A 21,985-nucleotide genomic window follows, 5' to 3' on the forward strand; every position below is an offset into this window, starting at 1 on the left:
ATTGAGGATTTTACGAAGGATTTTGGATTGTAAGGATTGGATACGAGAGGAATTCGAAGGTTTAGTGGAGCCCCAAAGCCCAACTCCGTATGTCCAGATGGGACTTATTATTCTCATGTAGATCAGTCTTTTTTAATGAGTTGGAAGTTTAGACCGTTTGTCTAGTAATTGCTGTAATGGTCTGAATCTACGTGCAGTTTCCTGTCTTTTCAGTCTTGTGTGAGGATTCCAGGTTAGTCGTTTGTCAAGGTGCAGTCCAAGATAACGATTCTGTTTTACAGGGGTAAGAGCCACATTATTTAAGTATACTGTAGGGCACTCGGCAGGTTTACAACGAAGAGTAAATTAACTCAAACATAAATGTAGAAAATAATCATCTACCTATTTGACATCATTCTTCATTTGTTCTTTCACCTTCAGATTGAAAAGCTATTCTATATTTTTTATTTATATATATTGATATTTACGACTATAATAAAATATAATACAAAGTAAACTTGGTATTAGTTACACAATGGCATCATACCTGTTGATAGAACTAAATCAACAACATTTCTATCTCGGAGCTATCTTCTTTTCAGACGCCTAGGAGGATTATCAGGTGATGAAGGACAAGCCAGGTTAGAAACAAGTGGGTTTGGGTGGTTAGGAAGTTTATAATGGAAGCGTTGGTTTCTGGTCCTTGCCAAATCGGCACCATATAGAACGAACATTAAGGTCCTGAAGGATAACTTGATTTATGACAAAGTGAGGAGCATTAAGGATTTGGGATTGTAAGGATTGAACAAGAGAGAAATTCGATGATTTAGTAGAGCCCCAAAGCTCAACACCGTAAGTCTAGACAGATTTTATTGATGAGTCTTTTGTAATTAGTTGAAAGTGTATACCTTTTGTCTAGTAAGTGTTGTATTAGTCGGAATCTACGAGCAGTTTCCTGTCTTTTCAGTCTTGTGTAAGGTGTCGCAAGTCAGTCGTTTGTCCACATGTAGTCCTAAGTAACGGATCTGTTCGACAGGAATAAGTGGGGTATTATTAAAGGATTTTGTGTGCCAGAAAGGCATGGGTTTACGACGAAGGGTTATGGTTATTTGGTGGGATTTATCTTAATCCTCCAGTTTTGACACCATTCTTCAAGGGCAGTTTTTTAGGATTGGAGGGTTTGGGATACAATGGAAGGGTCATTATTAAAAAAAATTAAAACATTTGGTGTGGTGCTAGCAACACATAACTTTCTCCTACCATCCTAGGTTGGTAAAATTTACAGGAAAAAAAAAGAAAAGATAATTCGTATTTAATGGTTTTTTAAAATGCGAAAAACGAATATCAACTTTATTTCAGTCAAGAATACAGTTTAACAAAACATAACCATGTGCATATGATTGAGGTTTAGAGAGATTCAGTACGCTCGGCTCCGACAACCCAGTTTTTCCAAACAGCTATCTCTATAACTCTTTTGATAATTACTGAATTCCCTCATAGTTCATGTTTATCTTGTTTACTACTGCTAATATTGGGAACAAAATTTAAGGTAATGAAGTATAATATGTTTTGAATATTCCACATCTCCCTCATATTACAATGAGGATAAGACCTAACTGATATAAAATATCATTTAATACTACATAGGTGTACTAAGTTTAATCAAAATGGTTTTAGGTGGTTTGATGGTTTAAAAAAAAAAATTATTATGATAAGTGGCACTTCTTTGTTTGTTGATTTTATCGGAAACCGGTAATATCTCTTCTATATAACATCCTTAATCATGTAATTAAAGTTTCGTATAACTTTTGGTTTTTTAACTAGACTGTTCACACACAGATCATTTTATGAGACAAGCATATTTGGACTATGGGGGGGTTCAAAACGTGAAATTGCCGTCGAAAACTAGAATTAAAAATTCTGTGATCACAAAACAATAGACGACTTCATGGGGGAAAAAAAAGGTTTATAAAATTCCACTCCCAGTTACCGACTGTAACTTGTAACTTTGGAAATCCAAACTCATGCCGGAGACTGTAGCTTAGGCTGCTGCAGGGCATCCTTATATCCTTATTATGTATTTATCTATTTCTATTATTGACATTACTATTATTTAATTTTGTTGTTGTTGATTGTTGCTTAAAGGGGTAAAACCCTCTGGTCATCAACGCCTATGGGATGATAAAAGTAAAAAAAAAAAAAATAAATAAATAAATAAAAAATAGAATAAAATAAAATAAATAAAAAACATAAAAATCGAAGGAGTTATAATTTATAAAGAAGGGGATGTGCTTTTAAAAATTCAAATACTCGTGTAATTTTAGCTTCCTCATCTGCGAGAGTTTCGGATAAATTTGGGGTCAGTCCTATCCTGTTTATTGTTGGCAAATAGTGAGTACACTCTTCGAAAATATGTCTAATCGTAAGAATGGACTGACAATATTTGCACGTTGGAGGTGGCAGATTTCTGATTTTATTATTTAATTTTATTTCTCTACGTATTTCGCTCAAAATAACTTGTTTTCTTTCTTCATTAGAAATTAGTTACTTATTTTATTAAATCTATAAATGTCATTATTTCTGTTGTTATATTTTTCTTTCTTTTTTTTTCTCATCTATTTTTTTTTTTATTTATATGTATTTGTTTATAATTCATCGTTATTATTCACGATTGTTCAATAGTTATTGCGTTGTAAATAGTTAGGGGTGTCATTTGTACTAGTCTATGCCCCAACCTCCATAATCAATTGTTAAACAAAAATAACCATGTAATGTCTAGCAGACCGATCTGTTATTAAAATAATTTAATAACTAGCATTTACTTGCCAAAGGTATGTATGTACATCCACACATAATCATTTTGTTAGTACAATTAAAGGAACCCCTACAGGGTCAGTCGGAATGCCAATCATTCACCATTATCCAGACTGACGTGAATCACGAAGCCCCTATACCATCAGTCTAACTGACGCTTACTTTTACGAAGAGTAAGGATCTTCAATTTCTCTTTCGATTCGTTCTAAATAGTTGTTTGGTCATTATTTTGGTATTTGCCTGTAAGATTTAAGTGAAACGTTATGAAGGAAGCACTCGTTTTCTCTTATATTCTCCGTTTAAAATTTTGAATGACCTGATCTCGAAATGTTCTCGGTATTGTATCAGTCTTACCCCCGAAAGATCAATCTTAACGTCCGTCGTTGGTGGTACTGTCATTCCGGCTGACCGTATAGAGTGACTCCCTTAGCAAAGCACGACCATGTTCAATTATATTTTTACGAATCCTTCAATACACTCTCTCTTCGCACGAACCTTACTGACTTTTACAATAGCACATGAAAAAAGTTTAAAACCACTACAATATTGGATATGCTTTGCTTGAGTTCATTTTTTCACGGGTACAAATTTCCTTCCTAAATTAGCTTGTTTTACGTTCGTAAAAGTGGACTGGTTCTGATGGAAATTATTTCGACTTAATGTATATTGTTGAAGTAAAGAAACAACTGGGGCATTTTCAATGAAGATTATTTTGAGTCAATCTAATAAACTTCCATTAAAATACATTATTCAATAAGTTGAACATTTCTCTTAAATAGATAATAATAATAAAGACTTACTCCACCAAAGGTTAATGCTTTATTTTCAAAAGCCTTAAGTGGCTGTTCTTCCCTTAGTGTAAGAGCCCATGTTTCACATCCATAAAAACCAGTGGAAGGATAATAGTTTTAGGTTTTTGGACAGAAGGCGCGAGCTGAGCTAAGCAATTCAGAAATTGAAAACTAACTTTTTTTTTTTTGTAAAATAGATAAATATACCTCGTTTAATTTCAAATTCGATACTCATACAACCTCCTTGTTCGTAACATATCTCAATCTATTCTAGATAATTTCGAGAATCGTTGTAAAAGAAGATGGCCACGTTACCTCATATTGTTGAATACTTATTGAATCGTTACCGATTGGTAGTTTCTTCATTAACAATTGTCATCTACCTAATTATGTTTTTACAACAGGTTTATTGGTGTATTGGTAGCATCGCTACGGTTGTTTAGATTAGATTAATAAAAAAAATATATACGATTCTATATTTGATTTTAGAACTTAAAACTCGACATCTGTATCATGAGCTAATGGTACCTTTGAATCAACAATATTTTCTTTCGTCAACTCCACAGTTCTGAATCCCGCAAAGACAGTCTTTGTATCATATTACAGGGCATTGCCTCTGACAATGTTCTCAATAAGGATTACAAACCTCAGCCTTCAATATTGCCATTTAAAACCAAACTAGTTTTTATCAATATTTTATTTAATCATCGGTTGTTGACTAAGCCATTTTGAGTCGGTTGCCATGGGATTCGCATTTTATTGTTAATAATGTGAAACCAACAGAAATTAATTTGTAGTTGTCATCTTAAATGATAGTGCGTAGAATTAATTTAGAATGCGTTCTAAAATTATGTTGAAATACTAATAAATTGTGCTGTGAGACCAGTTGCCCATGTATTTGAGTTTTATTTTAGAGAAATAATAAATTTGTTCTTTATAAACAAATTAGGTAAAAATGTTGGTCCTCTAGAAATAAATCTAAAATATAGTGAAATTCCTATAAAACAGACACATGGGAAGATTTTTTTATCCGCTATAGAAAGAAGGGGTTATTATTACGAAAAAAACAAATTAAGTTATTATACCTCTCAAGTTAGAAAAGATCTATTATACTATTAAAAAAAAAATTATACGACACACGTTCTTAAGAGACAAATTTGAAAATTGGCAAACTGCATTCGAATTTTGAGGATCATCAGGGGCCAAATTAATAATAGAAAATTGACGTTGTGATCTTTTAAAAAAGCCATTGAAGGTCCACGAAAGAATTTTTTAATTAAATTTTTGGATTATAACTTTGTTGAAGTATAAAATCTAAATTTTGAGGAAGGGGTTTACAATTTTTTTTATATGCACTGATTTTGAAACATCAAGTCCTCCAAACATTTAAAAATATAAATATGCTAAATTAATCCCCGTGATTTAGAACGAAGTTTTTCGTAATATAAAGTTTTGTATCGAGATGATAATAAAATTGTACTTTCGACTATTTAAATTGAATTATTGAAAAAAGTGGTTAAATTTGAAAACGACGTGAAACCCGCCCTCTGTGGTAGCCTTCTTTTCTGACCTTTAAAACAAACACTTATAGCTTAGTGATAGTCGATGTTTATGTCATAATTTCTCGAAGGACTTAACACATGGCATGACATCTCTTGAAGGAGATAACACTAAACATAATATCAGGAGATTCTTCCCGGCCGTTTCGCCCCGCTAAACCCCGACTTAGCGGCAGCCTCACCTTTAAACGTATATTTAAAATGGGAATTGGTGAATTAATTCAGAATATATTAGAGTTAAAACAAGCAACATTGAAAAAACGGCTAAAATTAGAAAAATCCCGTTGTTTTTTTTTTTTTGTGTCTATGATAGCTATACAATAACTAAATGTCTCTAAGTGTTGCCTATGATAGCGATACAATAACTAAATGTCTCTCAGTGCTGCGATTTATAGAGTTGTGAATTTGTACTTAGTTATTTATCTATTTTGTCAGTTAAAATTAGTATCTACACTTGTAGTGAGGGGGTTTCATTCTAAAGAGGCGTACGTTTTGAGATATTTCACTGTATTTGAAAAAAACATTACTACTACTTCAATTTATTTTAAATATTAAGTGAAATTTATGGCTAATGGTATGATTAAGAAGATTAGTTGTGCATCAGTTAAGGTAAATCATGTTGGAAAAAATAAAAGTATATGTTTTTTTAATTACATTCGGTCAGAACACGTATTTATCTTCAGGACTTTAGCCGATTATTGTGCTTGCCTAAATTATAAAAGTTGAATGTTCTTTAATTATAAATATATTCATTTCCTTGATTTTTTTTGTTTTTATTCCTTTTCGTAGTAATCAACCATTAATTTGATATTTCATTATTTTTTATATTGTTTCAATTTACTTTTTGTTCAAGAAACTTTCAGTTGTTTTGTATATTTGTTTAGTTATATTTTAAATATTATCATTCTACTATCTTTGTATGTTACTACAAAATCTTACACCAAATGTATTTATTTATTTTTTTAAAGTTAATTATTTTGTTTCTTTTCTTTTGTACGTTAAGATTTCTTAATTTGTTTTTCTTCTTATCATGTACTCGCATTTGGTTAGTTTTTTCACACACGAGGCCATCTCCCTCTGAACAAACCTAAGCTATAACAGGGGTAAATGAATAAAAATTAAATATTTTAACGACCGATCCTCAAATAAGACACTTATCTATCTACATTAAAGCGTCTTTGACGTCACTTATAATTGAATTCATTGCAAGGCTTTAATTTTGTTTTTAAAATTCATAGTGAAGACTCCTTTAGAAGTAGCCAAGAAAAAAAATTTATCCTCCTTCAAAATTTGAGGTTTTCAAGACTGGTAAAATTGAAAAATACAATAAAGGAAATCGACATTACTACCAACAATTTTGTTTGAATTTAGGGAATTCACTTATATTGTAAGACGGTCAGATAAGCTTCTCATATTGTAATAATACTATTTATTTTAATTTATACAAATTAAACAATAAAGTTGATGTTACATGATATCGCAGTTTTTATTCTATCTTACACATTTTGCAATTTGTTTTTTAATCCACGAAACTTCGGTCTCCTGTGATAATAATAGACCTGACGTTTATTAATTATTATATTCTTTAATATATTACTTTTTTATTTAGAGTATTTATTGAATTTTGGATGTTATCGATATTCGTGAGAACTGTCGATTGTGGAGGAGGTAGGAACTGGTAGCTGGTAGGCGTGAGAGGCCTCCCCTCTCCCGGGGTGGGGTATTTTAGTCTGGGCTATATTGCAATGAATAATAATTATAATAAATAAATAAAATAAATAATTATGAATTATTATAATAATTATATTAGTATAGGTGCCCAATGCATTACAACACATCTACAAATAATTTTGAAAATTAGTTTTTATTACTGAACGCGGAATTGCATTCCTGACGTTTATAAATGTATTTAAAAAACTCTCTAATATAATTAGGGAATTAATAAAATAAAGTAACGAATTAGGGTTTTTTTTCGCCTGTACTTTTCCTGAATAATAAATAATTTTGCCCACTGAAAAAGTTTTAGCATAATTTAAATATCATTAAATTTAATTCGTCAAAGTACTCGCAAATCAAAAACACGAATTATTTTTATAAAATTAGGTTCTAAAACGGTTACTGATCTTATAATTAGTTTGATAAAGTAACGAATTAAAAGTTTTAGGTCTTTCTTTTGGGTTTTATTCTATAGATCCCAAACTTTGAATCTTTACACGATAGTTCCTAGTAACAAAAGTATAATAATAAAGGCTAAGAGAACCCGAAGGTTCGATGCCGATACCACCAGTCGTTTTCTGTTATCTATCTGTCTAGTGGCGCACCTCCAAACACAAATCTATTAAATTATTTTTAACGCAATCCTCCCGTGTTCGTTTCGGTCTACCTCTCGTACGTTTACCCTTCGGTTCAATGTTTATTATCATTTAAAGAATCCGTTCACTACTAAGCCCTACAACTTTACACCCCCATCTTATTCGCCGCCAGGCTATAACCTGAATTATTTTTATCGGGTGCAGTTCTCTAAATTCAGCGGTGTGTAGCCTTCTAAATTCTACCGCAAACTCATCTTTTTTTTTAGTGAATGAGGGCACGCACTTTTAGCATCCTTAAGAACAGTAGAATGGATAATAGATTTGTTAATTTTTATTTTTATTTTTTTCGAACAGAAAGTGCGAGCTAAGCAAAGTGATATATGTATAATAAAATAAATAAAAGAACATTGTGCGTCAAATGAGTACTATGGCGTTGTAATTCGACCGAGGTCGTAATCCACCTGATTGTACGTGGACTTCAGCTATTGGGTCCCAACAACAACCCAAGTATTTTACGATCATATCGTTTGGCTGCATTATCACTGTATGCTATTCATTACACGTATTATTAATTGTTTTATTTAACTTTTTCACAAAAAATTTACTTTTTATTTTTTTCGCTACAAATTTACCTACAGAAAAAATAGACAAAAATAAAACACTCAGTTTTTTAATGTGGTACTGTTTAAATAATGCATACTTGAATTTTTTTTTTTTTAATATTTATTTATTGCTATTTACAACTGTACATTATAATACATTTGAATAAATTAAAAGAATATTTCATAAAAAAAAGAAGTGATTATTCATAAAATTTCAAGTTAAAATATCTTCCTATAAAATAATTTAAAAATTTTTTTTTCTTGAAATCGTTATTTAAATATTCATTGAAATAAATATATTTACTTATAAATCAGTTATTTCTGAAATGATTATCTTATGGTTTATATTTGACTATTTTTGAAATGTATTATTTTTAAATATGACCATATTTAAAACCTTGAACATTTGAAATATATAATATTAATTTCCCTCGACTGGAGTGAACGCAACTTGGCGACATTCTTATATTATTATATATATATATTCTTATTTATGATCTGTAGTTTAACATTTTAAAGTATGTTAAATGAAAAACAAAATCCTTCTTTCAGTATGTTAAAACGATATAATATTTAACATGGTTGAAAGTCTGTTAATAGGTATGCTAAATGGAGAATGACGTTATGCAATACCAGGTGAGCTCCACACCATTTTGTCTGTTGTTGGTTTGTTAGTTTAGTTGCTCTTAGTTCGTGCTGTTTTTATTTTGAACATTAAATTGATAAAAATATTGTTATTATTTTAATTGCCTAGAAAATCCACTGGGCTATTTACAATCCTATCTATACTTATAAAATTTAGCATGTTAGGACTTTTTACATTCAACACATCATGAATACCCCTATTGAGTATTAAGTATAAGATTAATCTATCTTGTTTTTTTTTTTTTTGTTCATCACTACCAATGGTAGGAATGTTTTGTATTCAGGTAAGGTTTTTAAAAAAATAGACTTAAAAAATTTCCATTAAACACAAAAGAATAAATTTGGTTTCGTGGTTCATCTTTTATTTCTTATCACGCTAACTTCTTAATTGTTTTCAAAAACACGTAAAGGCACATTACGAGCCCTGTTGAACTATTTACTTTTAATATTTAGTAAATATAGTTCTGCCTATAGCCCATTTTCACGTGACAGACCTGTCGTGCATATCATCACAAAGCATGGAAGTGCTTGTCTACAAGTTGATAGTACACCTGACCACTCAAATATTTAAACTTGCTGAGTGAATGATAACACTAATGATTATTTCAACAAACGACAACTTTTAATCTTGGACAGATTACAAACAGAAAACATACAAGTTTATTTCAACTATCTCTCATAATTATACAAGTTTATTAGTTAAATGTAAGTTTTTTCCCTTTACCTAGTGTTATGAGGTTATAATGTGAGATTGGAGTTCTACCATGTGTAGATTCTCCATCTGTATCATGTCATTCTAATTTAACTCTGATCACATTTACTTATTGTATAAATTTAATACAGTTGTATAAATAAATTAAAAAAAAAAAATAACGTGAGGCAGTTCAAAGCGTCTACATGTGGAAGTTAAATGTCGTGTATGTGCTGATAATTAATGGTACTATCAACTATCAAACAAATCCTGATATTACGAGAATACTGTCTCTTCACAATAGCTGTTACCATGAAATCCGAACTTAAAGTCCATTTCCAAGTAACAGATATCTGCCAAAGCATACACTTTGATAGTAAAACTAACCTAATAGTTGAAATTGATGAATAAATAGTAAAAACTGTTAATTAAATACAACACAAAATAACTGTCCCTATTGGCTAAAAATACATATAAAACACACAAATTGTTCACTTATATGTAAGGTTGGTGTTATGAGGTTATTCGTTACAACAGTTCACTGTCAAGGTGTCTGCTTGTGGCAGTTAATTGTCACACACGCGCATATAGTTGTTAATACTACTACCATGTAAATCCGACAGTACTGTCAGGATACGATGTCCTAGTCTACACGACGAAAGCGGTAGCTGTCACAGTCACAGTCACTGTGGAATCAGGGCTTTAGTCATTTATTTGTTGAAGTGTAACCCAACCTGCTTACTGCTGGACTACTAGTCAGCAGCTGGTTGCGTTCACCCCGAGTGTTCAAAATCGATTCTGCTCCGGGTGGGTGGATGGTTCTTCGATTATATTTCACTTATCGAAGTTTGTGGCTTTTTTATTCATTTATTATTATAAACGTTTTTGAAAAAAATTTACTCTTTCTCAAAATTAGTAGTTTTATGCTTCAAGACTTGAATTATCTAAAAACCAAAATAAAATAAGATTTTTTTTTTTTTTTATTTGGCGCTGAAGTCACAAATCCCCGAAAGATTCTCGAAATTCAACATTTTTTTCTAGACTCTGAGTGGAAACTTAAACCTCGATAAACATATTATTTAATATTTAAGGTAGTAAATACATTTTGAAAAAGTTGAAAACTTTCTCTGTAAACGAATTGAAAATTAGAAGAATAGAGGAAATAGTATCTATTCCACTTTGAAAAAAAAATGGAGGTATTTCTGACTTTCATAAGACGCTTCAGTGAACCAATTCTCTCATACGAATTATCATATTTAGATATTTCGATGTTTGCATATCGATGGTAAACAATGATTTTCCTAAATTATCCAATGGAGTTACGAGGTTCTTTTATTGCCTACCATCGATATGTGGAACTGATGTATGGTCGACCGAACCTCAAAAATAATTATCAAGTACTTATTACAATTAAGTAGTAATTATACTAATTGAAAATAAATTTCTGAGAAAAATTATCATTGTTAGATGGTAGGTATTCACCTAAGATACACTAGAGAGTTGGGTACGATTTAGATTGGTTCCACTAAGTTGTGTTATTTTGAACCGATTTGTTTTCATTTATCGGGTGGATTTATTTAGGTATTGGCATTTTTGTATGTTACGAATTTAATGCAATGGAAACTAGAAATTTTCTGATCATTTTATTTTACTTTTGCCTTGCAATTTGAAATCACAAGTAGGCATTATTATATTAGTTACCAATATTATTTTAAAACTGTGATGTGATGGTGACAGGTGGTAACCTGCTTATGATAATTGCCATTATCCTAATGGTAATTAGGATTTAATACCTACCTGTTTTTTTACGGAAACAGGTATCGTAAGCGCCATATTGTCAAATGAATCGCTTCGTCCAGCACAGTTTGATATTTTCTTTTCTGCAGAGTTGTGTCCCTTCTCACTGACCAGCATCTTTTCTGTTTTGATCCATTTTTTATCATATCTAATTTAGTGAGTGGCACATCCTCTCAGGAATTAGTTATTGTATTTTCATTAAGTAATTTAATATATGATATTGTTATATATATTTACATACGCTCTCTCAATTAAATTAAAAAAAAAAATTGAATACACCTACCTATATAGGTACTGTACAAATAGTGTGTATTTTCTATAGTAAAGTTTGTTCACTCGATGATAGTTTACTGTCGTCATAGTACTGTCACGACTATAAAACAATAGCACATTGCTACAATTAAGAGCCCTCAAGCGTTTTCCTACATTACCTATATAATTAATTCAGAACTCGTATTTAAATAGATATATATGAAGTATACATTGTTTGATACAACTTCTCATAAAACTTAAATATTAAAAATTATTGATAGCAGATGGTTCTGAGGGTATAATCAAGATGATTTCCGATTTATGCATCAGTCAGGATTAATTGTAATTAAAAAAAGAATAGAAATAATTTTTTTTCAGTCCTTTTGAGAAAATTTCTACTAAAACGAGTATCGATCTTCAGACCTCAAGCTGCCAAGGCAAGCCACTGTACGTAATAGGAGCAATGCAAATACTTTATTGCCCAATTTATTATGTAATTCGTAACTTAGAATTTAATCCATAATTGAAACTATTCATTCCATGGCCTCAATTTTGTTTTATGATTGACAGTAAAGAATCTTTAAAACCAACCAAGAAAAAAATAAAATAAAATTACCTCTTCTCTTCCATCAAAATTTGAGATTTTATGTTTAAAAATAGTTACAATGCAAGAATCGAATAAAAATTCGTACATCCGCCATCTGAGAGTTAAGGAACCGGTATTATAAATTTAAACAATTGCTCCTTGCCCAACTGAACCTATGTCACTTTAGACATATGGTTGCATATGTTTACATTCTCTTACAATTCTATAGAAAAAAAGAACCCAATAAAAACGACTAGGTTCTAAGAAGGCCCCAGAGACCCTTCTAACAGCCCTTTCAAGCCCTTAGTATCCTGTATCAATGGCAAGGACTGACACTTAGGCAGGTACATGCTGTCATCTCACAATAGACTTGCATCAGTCTAACTATTTTATGTTTAACACACGAAAGTTAGTTCTCACAAAATCATGACTCTTACCCCAATTTCTAGGAAGCCTCACACCCTGCTTCTAGTCACGCCTTTTTTCCCCTCCCAGATATTTACTTCTAATTTCATAGGCTCTCTAGGCTCCGCCTAATTTCCTAAATTATCTGATTGGTCCAAGCCCCTTTTCCTATTTCACTACTCTTCCTACCCCCTCTTCTCAAGTGTACATACATATTTCCTAAACTAGATAGCTAAGTTAGAAGAGAGACACACTATAACAGTAAGAGTAACATGTAGTTCTTGTAAATATGTTAGAATAAACTCATTTTAGTCTTCGCTGAATTTTATGTTGTATATTCTTTCTAAGAAAATATTAGTGTCAGTTGATGACGTCACATTGGCTTTTCGCTTTAGTACTGAGATGCGTTTTTCATTTTATCATCTTTTCTTTAAGGAGGTGCTAATCCAATCCATGTTAGCTGAATATAAATGAGTCAACTTTTTGCACGTCGCTTCGAGGTATTTTCAGTTTGTTACGTAAATAGGTTTCATGTTACCTGTGAAGCCTTTAAAAATCGTTTGTGACAGAGATTAATTCTAAATTTTATGTTGATGTTGGTAAAGAGAGCAAATTTCCTTTTTTATTTTTTAAAAATAATAGTTCGAAAACAACGATGTACTGATTTATTGAACAGTAGTTATTGGCCAAAGTTACACCGTTCATAGCTCATTAAAATATTTCTAATAAAACAAACATAAGGATAAAAACTAATTAGGAGGACTCGAAATTTTTATCTTCTGTACTGATTTAAAGTAAACATAGATCGATAATAAATCATAGTTCTCTCATAAAAAAAAAAAATAATACATTTTTATATGAGAACATAAAATGGCGTCCAGTTATCTGTGGTGAGACAGTATGAATTTTTTTTATTTACTAAACCAAACAAAGAGGATCTTGTGTCTTATCTATGCCTTATCTTATCTCAGGTAAAATGAGGCATTATCTAAGTGCCTTCGATGATTCTATTTGCAGGGATGTCTGTTACCGAGTCCTCTCTATCTATTAATTAGTCATTAGTGATCAGTCGGTCATTGGGAGAGAGGGAGTACACTACATCACTAGTATATTTTAACTTAACAGTTTTTATGTAATTAATTGTATTTTAATATTATTATGATTTTTTGTTAACAAAGATTAACTATTTATTTATATTCAAATAGGCCACCAACAGGTAAAATGTTCAATGAAAGATTGTTATTTTGTCATAATATAAAAAAATAAATTGTCAAATCCCAAAATAAAATAAAATTTTATAAGGAAGTGCAAATAGACAAAAAATTAAAAAATAATTAAACACTTCAAAGTAAATTGCAAATACAAAATTTAAAAAAAACTAAAATAAAGTATATCTCAAGCATTTAAATTAATACAATTAAAGTTTTCATTGTGATAAAACTATTACTAATATTTAATTGCCTTATATTGTTTATTTTATTCCAAATTTTAGCACTTTATTTATTGACAATATTCTGACTACAACTACATACTTGTTGTACATATAAATCACTAATTACCTTCTTACAGTGCCTACTAAATCTAAATTACGTCTACTCATGGAGAGTCAATAATAAATTGAACTAATTTATTTAAGTGAAAAGTTATAGACATTTCACATATTTTTGTCATTGTTTGATGAAGTTAAATACTTTTGTTTTAAGTCTTTGTACGAAATATTCTGATCTTGATATACTGACTTATAAGAAATAAAAATTTAAAAAAAATTTTCAATAAAATTCCTCTCCTTTTTTTAAATGTGATTTTGAAATCAAATTGCAGTATTTATTTTTTATCTGAATAAAAAATAAAAAATAGTTATCAAAGCATTCGTATTACTGAAATGTGTTCAGTGATTTTTTATGTAACTGGAAGTAGAGGAATACTTTAAATAAATTATTTCAGGATGATTGAATTGAATATTAGAATATGATAGAATTCTTAATTACTTATAAAAATCATGATATAAATTTTAATATTATTTTACAGGTAGATTATCAAGGCTTGTGAAATAGACACTTGAGGAGACACATCCAAGAGGATGGACAACAGCCAACAACAGCAGCAGCAGCAACAAGCTGCGCAACAACAGCAGCAGGCCCAGCAGCAGCAGGTAGCACAGCAGCAACAGCAACAGCAGCAGCAACAACAACAACAGCAAGCTCTTTTGGTCAACACTGCCAACCTTCAACACCAGATGCAGGTTCGTCTAGTCAGTAGATTGTTATATATTATTAGTTCGAATTTCAGCTGCTCATCAAAGATTTTTGTTTAAAAAAAATTTAAGATAAAAAATAGAATAAGAATTATTTTTATCTTTATAACACCTTTTATTACTTTATTTATTTTGAGCTCTTCTTGATACCGTTATTAGTTAATTGATAATTTGATTTAAAAAAATGAATAATCAAACTATAAAATGTTATTATATAACCCAATCAAATACAAATAAAGTGGAAATAAGTAAAAATGCAGATATTTTCTAAAAAAAAATTATTCAAGTTTCGGATGGTAATGTTACAAAAATCATAACATTATATTTTTTTACAGTACCAAATTACTGTTTTAAATTATTTATATGGGAGGGGGAGGGGAGGATGTAATGGGATGATGAAAAGGTAAAGGTAAAGTTAAACGATGATTTTGTATTAATAAAAATTAAGTGATTCTTTTTAAAACTGAAAAATGCAACAATGCAGTATAGAGTGATTTAAAAATTTATTGTGATGTACATATACATATTGTTTTTAAAAACTATTTCATATATGGGGATAGTTTTTTATTTGTGAATTATAAATTATTGCAGTTTTTAAGTTAAGTTGATTTAAGTTCGAAATGTCATGTAATAAGTAATTGAGGTAGTAAAAATGGGTTTAATCTGCCCTTGGAGGAGTGTAATTGACATAGCATTATTACCCTTTTTTTATTTTTAAATTTATTTTTGGAACATACAAATTTAAGTTCAATAGCCAACGATATAGTATACAACTTTTGAACCAAGCAAATGAACTTTATATGCCTTTATTTATCTCCTGGAAATCTGTTATTTTCCATTGTTAAATTTAAAGTTTTAATATTGAACTTTCATAGTTTACAAAAATGGGTTTATAGAAAATAATTAAGGATATGGTAGTGAAAAAATTTAACATAATTATAAAATATAATGTTATTAAAATGTTAATAATTTATTTCCATAAAAATTATCTCCTCTGTGTTATTTATCTCCGAGTTTTCAAATTTGTTTTTGAATAGAATAGAATTTATTATATAATGTTCATGAATTGGAGAAACATTAAACATTGTCAATTTTTGGAAGTTTTTTGTGTAACATAGTCTGTCAAAGATTAAACTATTTCATCCAAAACTAACAATGTTTTCAGAAAAGCCTTAACTATTGTTTTGTTTATACAACAGTAACGTTTATCGATTCCTTAAGCAACAATAATGTTACATAATAATATACAAGAATATCATTTCCATTCCTTGTTTAGAAAGCTTACAGTTTCGATTTTTCAGAAGCTGCTCGATTAAACTATCTTAAGTCTCCTCTATCAGTTTTAAGCAAATATTTCAGAAGTGATACAGGGCTGTCGCTACCTGGGGGTCTTGATGGGGCGGGTCCGGCCAGGAAGGATGACCTTTTATTTTGTGTTATGATGTCATCATTTATTTATATTTTCTACTTTATTTTTAGATATTTAGATTTAAAATAAATTGATCTAAAGTTACAAGTTTATTTTATTTGATTATAACAATTTACAGGTATTTTATTAATTGAAATAAGTTTATATATGCATTATTTACGTTTATTTATGCATTAAATACGTTTGTACATACTATAACATCAATTGTTATTATCCAATCAGTCTCGAGCTTTTGTTGAGCATGATAACTTGCGGGTTCTGAATTTGTTCTTTTCATCATTCTGATTCCTTCTTATCTTATACTTTTAATAATTGGCCATTTATTTTGTATATGATATGGTTTTATAAAAATTATAGCGGTGAGCTTATTTACTGTCTTTGATGTACTAGCGTGTTACTTATTTCAAATACTACCGTGTTACTTTCAGGTAGTGCAGGCTGCAGGGGGAGGAGGTAACGGAGGCCAAGAAGGCGGCCAGATCTTAGAGGGGCAGGTTGTTTCTTCCGTCGCTTCACCTCAGCAACAGCAACAGACCCTTCTTGTCAACACTGCCAACATACAGCATCAGATGCAGGTGAATAATAAATCTTAATAAAAGGTTCTCTAACAATCCATGAACATTTATTCCTGTTTACCGATGATATTATGTTATTTTCTTCTTACTGATTAACACTAATAGATCACAAGATGCATTCAAGAAAACACCTAAATACCTTAAAAAAAATGGAGATTACACCTAAGAATTGACAAAGCCGAGGTCATTATTTTCACAAAACGATGATCTATACTTCTCAAGAACATAATTTTAAATAATCCTCCAAATTCCTTTTTTCAAATTTTTAAAATACTTACGTTCTAATGTAGAGTAATGTTCAAATAAATATTTATTCCTATTATATTGAAATAAATATATTTTCCCAATCAAAATTGCGTTCTTATCAACTTAAATTCCACCTGGTAAATTTATCTTACCACTGCTAAGTAAGATTGTAACTTCATCTTCGAAGCTTCATTTTCATTTATAATACTTAATTTATTTTATCAACTTATTTAGACAATTCATTAGCAATAGCAATCAGAATTAAAAGACTCTATTTTATTTTGACACCAACTGACTGCTAGGAGGTGCCATCTAATTAGATCTCAATTGTTATTATTTGTTAAATAAACTCTATTCTGTATGTAATTTATGGAACCAAGTATTACCACAAAATAATCTTCATTTTCAAAATAATCTTACTGGTACAGTCTCATCTAATATGATTGAAATATTGAAATAATTAAGTACTTCTCTGAGTACATTAATTAATTAATTTTAAAAAAATATACCAGTACAACCCATGGAGGGTCTTGGAATCAGTAATAGATATAAAAGTACTGTTTCGATACCATTGGTTGGTTACAATTTTATTTGGCCAATATTACACTCAACCACCAGGTTTTTTTTTTTTTATCCCAATTAAGGGTACCCAATTTATACAATATAGATCCTGATCTTGGTTGACCCATGGCTAAAACAATAAATAATTATAATGAGATGTAGATAGTTGACCGTAGATTAATGTTTGAAGAAGTTTATCGGGGGGTGCGGTCAGCAAAGAACAACATAAATAAACAAAACAATATTTATTTATTTTATGCCGACGTTTCGACCTGAGTTTCAGGTCTTCATCAGGGATAGTGGCGTGTAAAGGGGACGGGAAGCAACTGGGGTAGCAAAATGGCGCCGTGGAGTGTTGTGAAGTGGTGAATGTGATTGTTGTTGATGAGCTCTAGATGTGTTGTATCTTCTGGTGTAGTGACGTGTATGTAGATGGTTGTTATCACGTCGTTGGCCCCGTGTTACTGGATTCATAATGAGATGTAGATAGTTGACCGTAGATTAATGTTTGAAGAAGTTTATCGGGGGGTGCGGTCAGCAAAGAACAACATAAATAAACAAAACAATATTTATTTATTTTATGCCGACGTTTCGACCTGAGTTTCAGGTCTTCATCAGGGATAGTGGCGTGTAAAGGGGACGGGAAGCAACTCTGGGAGTTCCCCTTTACACGCCACTATCCCTGATGAAGACCTGAAACTCAGGTCGAAACGTCGGCATAAAATAAATAAATATTGTTTTGTTTATTTATGTTGTTCTTTGCTGACCGCACCCCCCGATAAACTTCTTCAAAAAAAATAAATAATTATCTGCTAAAGCCGGATTCAAACTCAAGTCTGGGCGATTAGAATACCGTAGCCTGTTAATTTAATTATTAATAGAGTTACATTAAGTTACAATACTAGTGATTTAATAATATTAACATGTTACTAAAATAATTGAACTAAAACTTTTCATAAATAATCTGTGTAGGATTCCTTGTTAATAAAGAAAACGATGGAAATAAAAATATATATACTTATTGAAGTTGATATAAAAAATAAGAATAAGAAGAGATTACATAGTGCCTGTTTGTAGATGTTGCATTTAAGAGAAAATAAGCAAGATTTTCTTATAAATATAAATCCATAATATTCTATTCATCTTTTATCAGGAGACTATTTTTATTGTTAAAATTTATTTATAGTTATTTAGCTAGTATAATAGCATACGTAAGTCTTCAGTATTACATGCAGAAACATATTTATATTATTTTTCATAACTTGAATGCACGCAGAAACATATTTATATTATTTTTGATAACTTGAACGCATGCCGAAACATATTTATATTATTTTTCATAACTTGAATATGGGTAATATCCCAAAACTTTGACTACAAAAAAAGCTTAGAAGTTCACAAGTGATAATTATTCTCAAAAATCAATGTAGATATATTATTTAAAAAGTACACAGAACAATGTAGATATATTATTTAAAAAGTACACAGAACAATGTAGATATATTATTTAACAACTCATTTTGAAATTAAATTATCCCTCAAATGTTGACCAGAGATTTATTCATCTAAGGAATAACGTTAGAATCACTAAAGTTGTGTAAGAAAGTGTAAACATATTTACATAAATGGCAAATAAATATTAGTTTTACTATCTTAATTGTTTTCTATCTTTTGTTGATTATTTTTATCCGTTGGCTACGGTAAGGCAGATATTAGTTTGTATTATTAATTAATTTGAAAATTTTAAATCATACCTGTTACAGTTCCACTCTTTGCAAATAATCTGTTGATTATAGATAGTATAATGCCTAACCCTTATCTTTTAGTTTAAGATATAGTCACCATAATATTTATCTACTTATCTTATTAGTTTTAATTTTTATTTTTTTTAGGTTGGAATGTCAACCCCTCAAAGCCCACTCTGCTCTGCTGCTAATACTATATCAACTATGCAAGCTCAGGGTAATTATGAATAATTATATTTTTTAATATTATATCTAACAAAGAGATTCAAAATAATCTATTTTATACTAATTTTTTTTAAATATTATTTGAAGTTTATTCAGTGATTGATTTTTGAAGTAAATTCATATCGTATAAAGTAAATTTGCTGTTATTAATTTTATTTATTTTTTAATTATAACATATTCTCAGATGTTGAAGTTTTAGAGCTAAATATACAGTATTATATACTAATTGGCAGTCAATATAGGTACATAACAATAAAAAAAAAACTATTTAATGGTAACCGATGTTTTGCACCACTTTATACAGAGTTTCATCAGGCTCAAATGAAAACACACAAACATTGTAAGATGTGACAAGAAAATTAGAATAAATATACAAAGAGAATAAGATATTTTATAAAAAATTGTTAATAGAAAGAGACAAATCAAGTTAAGGAAATATAAATATAACTGAATAGCAAACTAATTAATTATAGGTACAGCCATGTGTGATAGGATATTTCTGTAAGTAAGGGATATATTATCTTTGTCAATTTTGTGATTAACAGGATTTTTATTAAGATTGATATGGATAGTCTCAGATGTGAGGCTTTTTTTTTTATGGTTACAGACAGTAGCAAGGATGGAAGCTCTGTCAAAGTCAAAAGAATGGTTGAGAGTCAAAGCATGTTCAGAAAGTTTAGAAGTCAGTTGGTTATGGGAGTTGATGGATGATAGGTTTTGAGAGATATGGGCTTTGAGATAGTTTCCGAGTTACAGTTAGGTATAGAGCATGGAATATGGTAAACCATATTGGAGCGGTATGAAAGGCTTATAGGGTATTTCAGAAAGATTATTATAAGCTCTGCAAAATGGGGCAAACCGTTGGTTACTGTTAAATAAGTTTTTTTTCTATTTTGTACCTTTGTTGACCGCCTCCCGGTCTATCTCCCTACAATCTACTTCATATGGTCAACGATCTTCTTCCTATATGTTCTAATGTACCCATGCAAGACCTCTTCCAATAAATATCTATACTTTCTAATACTATACATTTCAATTATAAGCAATATTAGTGAAACTTGTTTATTCTTATAAATAATATAATAGTATTAAGAAAGTTTATTTTTAATCAGAAAGTTGATGATGCCACATACTATGTAGTGTGTGTTCAAGTAACAGCTTATTCAGTAAATGATTATCTTGCTCCATTGGAAAGTATTCCTTTAGTTTAACAGAAAACCAATTAGACTTGCCTATCTGTAAACTGAGTATTGTACTCACAGAGACCTTGCAGCTGGCCATAGGTGATTGGTCTTGCTGTACGAATTAGTAATAAGCTGATTTGAAACATGGTATCTGTAACAGATATTTGATAGTGTCGGGACTGCGCACAGTTTTCTACATGTAACATTCATACCCTGAGCCTATTTCTCTATACTTTTAAGTATGCCCAAAATTCTGGGCTTGCAGGTCTATTAAGAAAAATAGACAGGTTTACTCTATACACTAATTGACCTTGATCCCTCTTGGATTTAAAAAGAATATTTTACAGTGATGGAAATTTCAGAGCATTGCCTTAAGTAGATAATTGAAGTTAACTTTAAATTACTGAAGAATTCATCAAAGACGCTCTGCAATTGGTTATTACATTATGTTTTATGTATATACATAAACTACAGGATATGATTCTGCTAATTTTATTTTGAATGTAAATTATTATCCAGAATGTTATTGAATTCTAGACCATATTAGTGAATAAAATATCAAAATCTTATAGATTGAATTTAATACAAATTAGACCAATCTGAAGACTGGTGGGTATATTGTATTGAGCACTAATCATAATTAATAATTAATCAACAATAATAATTTAATGACTTCATTCTATAAAAAGAATATGTTTTTTGGGGGACAGAACTTTGAATTTACTTTGACATCATTTGTAGAGATTGTTTAGTAATGTTGCAACTTTAACCGGTGTAAAGTAAAATGGGGACTCTCTATATCATCTAGCTAACGTAATGTTCTATTTTAGTATCTTATTTGAAATTTATTTACTGCTAACTTGTTGCAGGGACTATTGCCCAGCAGCCAGTTCAGGCTAATACGCCCCAACCTCAGATCCAACAGGTCAGCGATTGGAACACCCAGCGGGTAAGTAATAGGCAGCGAGTTGCAGTTTCTATCATTGACATAAACTTTATTATATATTAATTTATTCCTTCTGTATCAGGTTCAGGTACTCCAGCAGCCTGTCCAGAATACCGCTTACGTTCAGCAAGTCTACAATGCCCAGGGTCAGATGCTCATGTCAGGGAACATCGCCCTGCATCCTGCTCCTCCTAACATGAACCCTTCAATACAGGTAATACTTAATCCAATATTGAGAAATTTTAATTACTTCTTAAAGACCTTGAATATCGGAAGTTTTTTTATTTGAAGCATTAAGTCATAACTTAATATTAGCCTGATAGTTTCTGTTTTCTTCATTTCATAACTTGGATTTTCAAAATCCTGGTCTTTTGTCTTGGGATAAGG

The 21,985-nt window shown here is 30.3% G+C and overlaps 1 protein-coding gene across 4 annotated transcripts in view; it reads left to right on the forward strand.

The window, feature by feature from the left end:
* LOC106686429 (polyhomeotic-like protein 2) overlaps positions 1–21,985 on the forward strand; it is a 73,299-nt gene that overhangs the window by 27,668 nt on the left and 23,646 nt on the right. For 3 of the 4 annotated variants that reach the window (XM_014429738.2, XM_014429740.2, XM_014429741.2), the window contains exons 2-6: positions 14,462–14,675; positions 16,545–16,691; positions 19,391–19,460; positions 21,522–21,601; positions 21,681–21,812. In XM_014429738.2, coding sequence (XP_014285224.1) covers positions 14,514–14,675; positions 16,545–16,691; positions 19,391–19,460; positions 21,522–21,601; positions 21,681–21,812 — 591 coding nt within the window. In that variant the 5' untranslated portion in view covers positions 14,462–14,513. Of the gene's footprint in view, positions 1–13,498; positions 13,566–14,461; positions 14,676–16,544; positions 16,692–19,390; positions 19,461–21,521; positions 21,602–21,680; positions 21,813–21,985 lie in introns of those variants that run through there. The other variant, XM_014429739.3, reaches the window with a different exon arrangement.

Source organism: Halyomorpha halys, unplaced genomic scaffold (assembly GCF_000696795.3).
Source record: "Halyomorpha halys isolate HHAL.00 unplaced genomic scaffold, Hhal_1.1 Scaffold817.1, whole genome shotgun sequence".
In the NCBI taxonomy this organism is placed as follows: Eukaryota; Metazoa; Arthropoda; class Insecta; order Hemiptera; family Pentatomidae; genus Halyomorpha; species Halyomorpha halys.